Source organism: Anarrhichthys ocellatus, unplaced genomic scaffold, assembly GCF_004355925.1.
Source record: "Anarrhichthys ocellatus isolate YVR2014 unplaced genomic scaffold, GSC_Weel_1.0 scaffold26, whole genome shotgun sequence".
Lineage (NCBI taxonomy): Eukaryota > Metazoa > Chordata > Actinopteri > Perciformes > Anarhichadidae > Anarrhichthys > Anarrhichthys ocellatus.
In genome coordinates, this window is record NW_022280056.1 from 4,212,027 (window position 1) to 4,222,076 (window position 10,050).

General features: G+C 40.2%; 1 protein-coding gene across 2 annotated transcripts in view; it reads right to left on the reverse strand.

The window, feature by feature from the left end:
• eif3d (eukaryotic translation initiation factor 3, subunit D) overlaps positions 1 to 5,033 on the reverse strand; it is a 21,924-nt gene extending 16,891 nt beyond the window's left edge. For both annotated transcript variants that reach the window (XM_031862348.1, XM_031862349.1), the window contains exons 1-13: positions 4,922 to 5,033; positions 3,874 to 3,999; positions 3,748 to 3,793; positions 3,298 to 3,434; positions 3,110 to 3,195; positions 2,895 to 2,967; positions 2,405 to 2,520; positions 2,201 to 2,333; positions 1,944 to 2,091; positions 1,259 to 1,389; positions 910 to 995; positions 593 to 722; positions 32 to 174 (exon numbers count right to left, since the gene is read on the reverse strand). In XM_031862348.1, the coding sequence (XP_031718208.1) occupies positions 32 to 174; positions 593 to 722; positions 910 to 995; positions 1,259 to 1,389; positions 1,944 to 2,091; positions 2,201 to 2,333; positions 2,405 to 2,520; positions 2,895 to 2,967; positions 3,110 to 3,195; positions 3,298 to 3,434; positions 3,748 to 3,793; positions 3,874 to 3,996 (1,352 nt within the window). In that variant the 5' untranslated portion in view covers positions 3,997 to 3,999; positions 4,922 to 5,033. The remainder of the gene's footprint in view (positions 1 to 31; positions 175 to 592; positions 723 to 909; positions 996 to 1,258; positions 1,390 to 1,943; positions 2,092 to 2,200; positions 2,334 to 2,404; positions 2,521 to 2,894; positions 2,968 to 3,109; positions 3,196 to 3,297; positions 3,435 to 3,747; positions 3,794 to 3,873; positions 4,000 to 4,921) is intronic.
• Between the last annotated feature and the right edge of the window lie 5,017 nt (positions 5,034 to 10,050).

Genomic DNA, 10,050 nt, shown 5'->3' on the forward strand with positions numbered 1-10,050 from the left:
AGTAACAGTATGTCATGTGTGTGTTCCTCACCCCAGTTTGAGGTACTCGGATCCAGCCAGCATGGCGCAGCAGGTCCAGCGGGCCAGTTTGTAGCTGTTGTTCTTCAGCTCGGTGGCCAGGACGGCTCCTCTCTGAGAGTCCAGCTTCTGACGCCAGTCCACCCCGTTACAATGCTGAAGGTACAACAGAGAGACCAAAGCAGTTTAGTTTTGAAAATCTAAAAATACATCGTTAATATTCTTAACAAAACTGAAGCCAGTCGGATTTTTAAATTGCACACAAGGATCATTTTTGTGGTTATAGTTTGACCCAAATATCTTTTTGGGACTTCTGCATCCCGACGCATGAACTAAACTCCGTTTGCTCACAGAGTCGTTCCCCGTTTGTCACGACTCTCAAACAGGACATACAAGAATAATTATTTTAGTTTAGCCTTAAAAACAGACACTGATCTCAAAAATTATTTTATTTTAAGTTCAGTCAAAATGATTGTTTAATAAGAGGAAAAACGGCATTTGAAAAACGAAGCGTGTTTTTAAGCCTGGTAATATAAAGTAAAGTAGCTCAGGACTTCTCCACGCTGCCTCCTACCCTGGAGTCCCACTCGTTGAGAGTCTTGACGTTAATGAAGGACACTTCTCCGTTGGCACCAGTCATCACTCCGTCATGTTCACAGCGAACTATCAGATCAATGTCTTCCCCGAGCTTCCACTGGCGGTACCTAAAGAACACAAACAAGCCGTCAGCCTGAGAGGAAACAGTTAGTACAGCCAACAGCAGTTTTATTATCTTGTGATAATAGGATAAAAAACATCTAATATTTCACATTCAAGTAGCTTATCAGTGCTTTACACCATGTACAGGCTTACAGATGTTAAGTACACCTAACCACAGGGTTCAGGGCCTACCTGTAGGCCACAGATGCAACCTCGCTCTTGTCCGTATCCTCCTCCACAAACGGGTTGGAGGTAGGAAACTTGTACCGCTCTCCACCCTGAATAAAAGAAGAAAACCACGACACATGTTCATAAAATAGTCAAAAGGAAGATGATCAATTTGTAACGTGCAACTACAGACAAACCATGTATGACTGGAGGCACTCGCTGAAGCAAAGGTTTGACATTTTGGGAAATACGTTCATATGCGTTTTAAAAAGGGGTTAGATGAGAAAATTGTCTGTCTGCTGCAGCCAGCAGCTGGTTAGCTTAGCACAAAGACCTGAAACAGGTTGGGGGTTCAACTTGAGTGCATTCTCACCACGCGTAAACACTGCTGGCTGAAGTTGTGGTTGATGTATGTGGCCTCCATCGCCAAGTTACGAGGAGAGTTGAAGGAGTTGCCCTCATCCTGCGGCGGCTCGTTGGCGGTCTCACTCACGGTGAGCAGGTCTGAGAGGAGCAGTTACAGATGTTACAGATGTTACAGCGGTAAAGCAACACTGGCTGGTAAAATGCAGTGGTGGAAGTAAATACTCAGATCCTTTGCTAAAGTAAACGTACCAATATCACGCTGGGAAAATACTCCACTAGAAGTAAAAGTCCTGCATTCAAAACCTTACTTTAGTAAAAGTATGCGAGTAGTATCAGCTACATGTATCTTTAGTATATAAAGTAAAAGTATTGATAGAGGAGCGAAATGTTCGCCGTCAGTGTTTCATTATTATATAGTAGACGTTTCTGGATTAATATTACTGCTGCATTAATCTGTATTATGTGTTGTAGCTTTATATCCTGGTGGCTGGTTTAATCTCCATCAATGCATCATATTCTATAAGATCATCGTGTTTGTCCTGTGAGAACCTCGCATCTCTAAAAAGAACAAACTGCTGTTTTCAGCTTTGTGACGATGCTTTTAACAGCTGATCCAAGAGGCTTTTTAAACAGTTTATTTTTAAGGAGGAAGGTCGTCTCAACACACACAGGAAACACCGTCAGCGCCTCACCAAAGTCAGAGTTGTCTCTCTTATCAAAGAACAGCTTGTTGCCGACTCTCTGCACGATGATGTCCCAGGAGTTGACTGAGCGCGTGCAACACATCAAGGTGGCCAAGATGGCGTCCGTGGCAAACACATTGCCCTGAGTCTTAGCCAGCTGAAAGAGAACAATACAAATACAGTTTGTTGTCAAAGAAAGCATGAAAACAACAACAAGTTGAGATTGATGTTTACTGAAGCAGCTCCTTGTGTGTAAACCTGTTTACCTTGCGGATGACGGGGTCGTCGGTGGTAGTGACGGTGTGGAAGATCCTCTTGATGCTCTTCAGCTGCTTTTCATTGCGGGTGGTGATCCGGTCAAAAGCCTTGTCGTAGTGCTCCAAAGCACCGCAGCACTCGCTACAGGAAACAAGAGCTCGTCACCTTCTGGAGTCACATTAATGACCGACGGGTGAGAGAGGTTCACTTACATGTCTTCGGGGTCGGCCACCTCCATGTATCTCATCTTCATCAGTCGGGGGAAGTCCATCTCCTCCTTCACCTCCCAGTCGCTCCTAACCTCCACTGAGGAGTCTCTGGGTTTCAGCTGGGACATGAAGTACATGGACATGGAGAGGGCGGTGTAGAGGGAGAGGGGGGGGGGGGGGGGGGGGAGGGGGGGGGGGGAGAGAGAGAGAGAGAGAGCGAGGAAGGTAGAGAGAGGAAGGAGAGAGAGAGAGAAGGGTTGCACAGGAAGAACAAATGTTAACACCGATGCCACCAAATAAAACCCTCAACAGAAGAATCAACGCGCTACAAGAACAGAGAGAATTATCTCACTCACAAAATTCGGTTATAATTTCAAAGTTTGTCCAGACAACATCATAAAACTCAAGTCATCATGTTTCCACTGTACATCTAAAAAAAAAAATATACTACTGCAGCTCTGATCCAACAATAAAGCCAATAACCGATGGATACCTGGGATTTCTGGTCCCACTTCTGACGAACTCCAAACTGCTTCTGGAACTTCTTCTGCAGACGCATGCGATCCCTGAAAGACACAAATGTGAGATTAATGTGAAGTATTAACAACATGATCAGCTGTCAGAGAGAGAAAGAGAGAGAGATGAAGAGAGAGCGAGAGGTAAAGAGAGGTAGATGTGCCCTCACAGACAGTATGTGATGGTTCTCACCTCTCCTTCTGCTTGGCGCTCTTCGGGAGCGTCTGCATGTTGAACTGAGTCAGGTTCCTTCGGTCTTTGTCTCTGCGCAGATTCCTCTGTAGAACCAAACAAACGTGTTATTAGATTCTTACATTTTGAATCAGCAGAGCGACATGTATTGTTGCATGTGTGTGTGTGGGGCCTTCTGGGGTTCGTACCTGAGCAAACCTCATGCGGTTCCTCTGGTAGGCCGTCTTCTGCGTCTTGGCCGTGTCCACCAGCTGGAAGCTCGTCTCATCCTCCTCGTGGAAGTAGGCGTACTGACTCCCGCCTCCGAACTGAGAGGAATATTTATCTGAAGACAGAAAATACACAAGAAAATCAACTTAAATCCATGTAATAATCTGTTTATTTGCTCTTTATTTCAAAATGTTTGAATGCTGGAAATGACTGTTTCCCACAAGTGGACGATGTCTTTGTGGTGATTAATTAACTAGAAGAAACATTGACGATGTGTATTCACAGTCTTTCAATTTCAATCTGTATTTTCAACCGTTCAACCGTCCGACACACAAACGTATGAAGTGAAACCACTAAACTCAATTTTTTAGAAGAAGGGACACTCAAATAAAATCTACATCTGAGGAACATTTGGACAGATGTCTTACTTGTGTATCTCTTGTCTTGATAAGTGGCTCCGGTCCAGTCAGCGACCTGACAGAGAGAACAAACACCGTGAGTTAAACTTCTTTCATTAGAGACCTTTAATAATGTTCCATGTGAGAAGAACAAACCTTTCCCAGACGGTCTCCTTTGCTGAACGGCTGGTAGGGCATGTCTTTAAACTTCTCTGGGACCGCACAGGGACCCCATCCGGACGGGTTGTCCTGGATCACAGGGGCGTTGAACTTTGCCATGACCTGAAGTCAGAGAGAAAAAGACAAAATGTCTGAAATTGTTTCGAGATATTTTTTTAAACAGAGCGTGAAGGTCTAAAGATGCACAGGGTCTCGGGCAATGAGCAGCACGGATTTATCCAGCAATGCACTAAAATAAATATGCACTGATCAGCTTATGCAGTGGGCTCATCATCATCGACCCCCGAACATCCAACAACCAAGTATCACTTCAACAACATTGTTCTAGAGTTATTTTCTGTTGTTTGGCCAATCAGTGATTTCAATAGCCTTTTAAGCACTGACTCACATATTTTCTTACTATTATTCGCAGTGATTAACTGCAGAAAACGTCAAAGTTAGTAGTTACAATTATTAAAACGGATACTAGCAGAAGTGACGCCACTCCTTCGTCACACCGTTAGCTGATCAACATGTTTAATTAAGATGACATTCTGGAGAATATATTGAATAACTTTTTTATATTCTTGGAGTAAAGCTTAGGCGTTGGTCGGCTGATACAAAGACATTTATATCTCACAGCATCTTTTAGCCAACATCTGGCACCACTAGCTAACATAGCTAACATGATCTTATGTTACCTTCACTTGTACCGGTGTCACATGCTGACGTTACACACAATTAGCCAATACCTGACAAATATCGAGGAGGACACATAACGGATTTAGTGTAACTAACTATCCAAACGATATCAACTAAAGATAACCAAACTTTCTCCCGGATGTTGAATGTTTTATCGGGTGTGACTCGTTTAGCTAACAGTGGCTAACGCTAGCCATCTTGCCAGGTGGCCGCGCTAGCCAGGCTAAGCTAACTCGGGTGTCAGGCCGCAAACACGTACACATGACTCTCTACGATTTAACTTTAAACACGACTGAAACCGGTGGCTTCTCATACGTCTGTACATGTGTTTCTGTAATCTTACCGTGATGGATGAGACACCCTATCTGTACTTTTACTCCAAGCAGTCCTCAAACTATGCAAAACCCCGACGGAGCGCCGGTGAGAAAGGAAGTGACGAGTTACCGTAAAGCGGAAACTGCCGTATTACGAGTGTAGCTGTCATAATGCTGCAGGCGTTCGAGAGCTATGGTGTACATATATATATATATATATATATATATATATATATATATATATATATAATTAGCATCAAAACTATATTATCTATTATATATACATAGGCGACATGTATTTTAGCAGATACTATCACACCAGCCCTAGTTGCAACATTTTAATATCTGGTCTACCTTGACTTGACTATGTCAGAAATAATCCCGAGTACTATACTGCCCTCTGGTGGTCGTAGTGCGTAACTATATGTCTTTATAAAGTACGTTTTATTTTCACGGTTTTAACCGGAAATACTACTGTGCTATTGTGTCCAACATGATTCTAGCGGGGCGCAACTGTAATTACTCAATGTGACCACTAGAGGGCAGATATATACATTTACCCTCATACAATACATTGTCGTTCCCCAGTGTGGCCACTAGAGGGCAGTTAACACTCCTAATATTATATTTACTCATGACAACTGTTATGGTTGATGAATTCTGCTTTATTAGCTTTTAGTTATCAACTATGTATTTATTGATGGCTAACTTTAACTAGAGCCGTTGCAGGAGGTTAAACTTAAACGTATTACCTAAAATAAAATACTCCTCACCTTCACCAAAATATACTACATTCACAAACGTAGTATATTATTGCTGTAGTTACTAATAATATTGGTAATGAGTGCAGTTTTTCCAACCGTGACAACAAGAGAAAGGAAAGAGAACTATGAAAAACGATCTGTCATGATACTAATTCAAGTTAGCGTGTTTCTGATTGGATCAAAATTTTATTTTTGAAAGAATTGAACGGAAGTATTACGATGCTATCATGACTACGATACTTTGAGTGTAACTCCTCTCTGTGACCACTGGAGGGCAGCAAACACTCAAGAGTGTCAGGCAGAAAACTGTTACTAACACGGCTCAGTAACGAACATCAGTAAAAAACTGTGACCACTAGAGGGCGTCTCAATGCAATACTGTCACTTCCGGTGAATATGTTTTCAAATTAAGACAACCAAATAACCAAATAATAAAATAATAAAATAATAAAATAATAAAATAATAAAATAATAAAATAATAAAATAATAAAATAAAAAATAAAGAAATAAAAAATAAAACAAAAATAAAAAAATAAAAAGATAAAAAGATAAAAAAAATAATAATAAAATAATGTATTAATAATAATAATAATAATTATTATTAAAATAGTTTTTCTTCTCAATTACAATTACAAAGTGCTTTCCAAAGGAAAGACATAAGGAAAAAACACATACAGTATATGTACACATACAGCCCCAGATTTGTTTATTTCACATATATGGAGAAACACAGCCTCACAAACATGCCAAGGAAACAGCAGTGTCTCTAATATCTTATTATATCATATTATACTACTCACTATAACAAAGGCAAAGGTATTTGTGAAATTATATTTGACCCAATGTAATAATGCAAGTGATCATGCATTGCCCAGTGTGGCCCTAATATTTCCTGTTTCTAATTCTTATTTTTACACTCTTCTATTTATTCTAAAAATAATTTATTGCACAGTAGTTTTGCACGGCCTTAAGAGTATGTTTTCATCATAAGACTATCAATTCAAATAGGTAATGATACATATTGCCATCAAGTACCATCATTTGCACTTTGCATGTTGTTAAATGTACGTGAAACCAGAACAGCATTATTTTTTCACAAAAATAAAAGCCTGTACAAATTGAGAACAAAGCAATTTCCTGTTAAATCTCCTGTCCTTCCATTTCCTTCCACTTAGTTTTACACATGAAATTGAAAAAAAATCATCATTCAAGCTTTGTTCATGATCCACCAGAGCATTTTTCCTAATATGTTTTATTGGTAAATCTCCTCCATAACCACACCTCACTCACTCACACACAGATTGGTGTCTCTAGGAACATTCTGTGTGACAGATCCCGTTCTGTTCCGGTTCACTGAGCATCTTCTCTGCTGTCACTCATCGGGCCTCAAGTGTTTTTTATAAACGAACCTCTGGATCTAATGAAGATGTTGTTTATGCACCGCAAAGGTCAGGCAATCTGATTCATTTAGTAAGTGGTCATCCGTCTGTGTGATGGATGACAGCTACATGCAGTTGGTTGTCAGGTGGTGACATCTGGTCTTTTCAACATCTGCATTCAACAATTATCCTGAGACTTAACAAACAACTGATCGTAACTATAATAATAATAATAATGCATTTTATTTGTAACGCACTTTTCATTAAAAAAATCTCAGAGTGCCACAGAGCCAGTACATAGTAAAAAACATAGTTAAAACAGTTAAAACAAACTATAATAAAATAACTAGTAAGCATAAAAAAAAACAGTGAATGAACAGAAACAAAAGAAATAACTGACACTGATTTAGGTCAGAAACGCCTTCCTGAATAAAAAGGTTTTTAGGCCAGTTTTAAAAGAGACCAGTGTCTGTGTTGCCCTTAGGTGGTCACTCAAGTGCATGTCAACGGCTACAATCTCTGTGTGATTCCTGTCATTTGAAATGTGTTCTACGTTGCAACATCACCTGACAGCCGAGCTGTGACTCATATCAAACACACCCACATGTCGTCCTGCAGGGATCCTTGACGGCAGATGGTGAACGCAGCGTGAACAGAAGTTATTTTATATCTCGCCCGCTGATTATTTCTGTATTTTTACATCCTCACATCGATTTAAATGCCAACAGGTGGACAGTAACAAGATTACTGTAGTACATTTATGATCTACTGGTACTTAATACTTCAAATTGTATTTTGACTGTGTGAGACTTGATATTTTGTAGACATCACTTTGCTCCAGTCGTCATTTTAATATTTGATGAGTTCACATGACATTTTCTACAAAACATTCATGATCCCCAGAGGATAAGCCCTCATGAATTTGGTGATCCTAATGACTTATCCTATAGCGCGTTGACATTTGTGTCTGAGTGAAATAACTTCCATTATTTACTACAAACATTAATGGTCCCCTCAGGATTACTTTTAATTACTTTAGTGATCCCTTTACTTTCCATCCATCACCATCATCCGTCACTTTGTAGTTTATGATCTTACATGCAAAACCTTTGTTATAAAATTGTGCACATCTGTAGTTTTAAGTTACGCTCCCAAAACACAAATGTGCAAACTGCTTTTAGGTGAGAAAATGAAAGAGAGACAGGCTTCAGCGCGGGTGACGACTGAATGGTGAACATGAAGTCAGGAAACACAAGTGCTAGTGAGCTCATGAAAAGAACACGATGAAGGATATTTTATTAACACAGAGTACAACCACACAAAAACATTAACCACATTAACGCCACGTCATGAATACAAATTCCTTATTGAACGGAACGTCAGGTGTTTTATACTACAAATGATTTACAGACATACGAGGAAACAACGAATCCAGTCAGAGTTCGAAAGAAGCTATAAAATGTGCAGGAGATGTTTTATTATGTTGTATTTCTGGTGTGTCAATAGTTGTTGGCCTGATTATTCACTGATTAATGTGCTGCTGAGAATACTTCTGTCACTATGATCCCCACCAGGAGAATCATGCCATTGTTCACGTCCGTCCTTGTGCATCTCTGTGTCTGTCCACGGCTAATCTCTCATTCTGCTGCAGCAAACTGCATCTTATTTTAGGAGTCTCATTATGGCTGCATGCTCAAGGACCGCTCGTGGCTGCAGTGACTCACACTTTCTCCAAACACCTTTTATTGCCTGTTTTATACCGTCACTGACTGCCTGCTGAATCCTCACTCAATACTCCGACCCCCAGTCGCTGCTCTGCAGCCAGAGACACAGTAGGGTAAACCATTTGTTCACTTTTATTGATTTGGACGGACATTTTACTAACGGCTAACAGAACTTACATACACAATTGGTGTGTTTGACTCTGTTTTTGTCAAGATTGTATGACTTTGAGCTGATTGCCTGCACACATCGCTGCTTGTTTTTGAGTTGTTATGACGCCTGACAGCCCATTGGTGTCTAGACGGGGGTTTGGTCAACTGTAGGTTGTGTTCATTCATTAAATACAGCAGTGATTGCACTTTTCTAGTTCTGTCTGTCATCACTGAGACATTTTCTTGCTCAATTGTTGCTTTAATGAACTAATTAGTGCTGACAGTGTGTGGATTTCATAACCTCTCCTCTAAGTGATCTTCTCCCTCCTTTCTACAATTCAGTCTGTGAATAATAATAAATAAGTTAAATGTGTTGCAAGAAAAAATCCTTTCCAAGGAAAAGTGTGTCAAAGGAGGATTCTTTGCTTTTTATTCATGAATTGTTTACCTACAATACTGCTAATTACAACAAAGGTCAACAGTTTCATGAAAACACATATTTTTATTTATTACTCAATGGAAGATTTGTCTTAATGGCACAACATATTTAAACTGCAGCAGCACAATTATATAAAAAACAAAACACAATCAGGTTTATTTAATGTACAACAACAACCTGCAGAGAAATCCACCTTGACGAGATATAAAACTCAACATGATGATGAGAGTTCATGTTCTGTTCCTGCACTTTAATCGACACCAACACTTGAATTTAAGTGATGCTTTAAAGTAATAAAGACTACCCTGATTACCAGGGTAATAATCAAGCATTATTCTGTATTTGCACGTGCTGAATGTGCAACAGAATAAGCTGAGATATTTAGTCCGACCCCGAAGGGAAGCATTAATATTCATCAGGATCATGCGTGTTGTTGTTGTTGTTGTTTTGCACAGGGTTTCCATAGTTTCTCCAGCCAAAAAAAGTGAATAATTGGCTGTTAGAGTTAACTTGTCCATATTGTACGTGGGTGAGATTCTGTAGGCAGAGAACCACACTGAGTCACCAGCAGCATATCGACAGACTATCACCTCTCTGCGTACAGTGAGCACAGGTGGGTTATCAGCGAGGGGAGTCGGGGATCACGTGCGCGAGCAGTAAACTCTAGTAAACATCGTACCCACACAGAGAGAATCTAACAC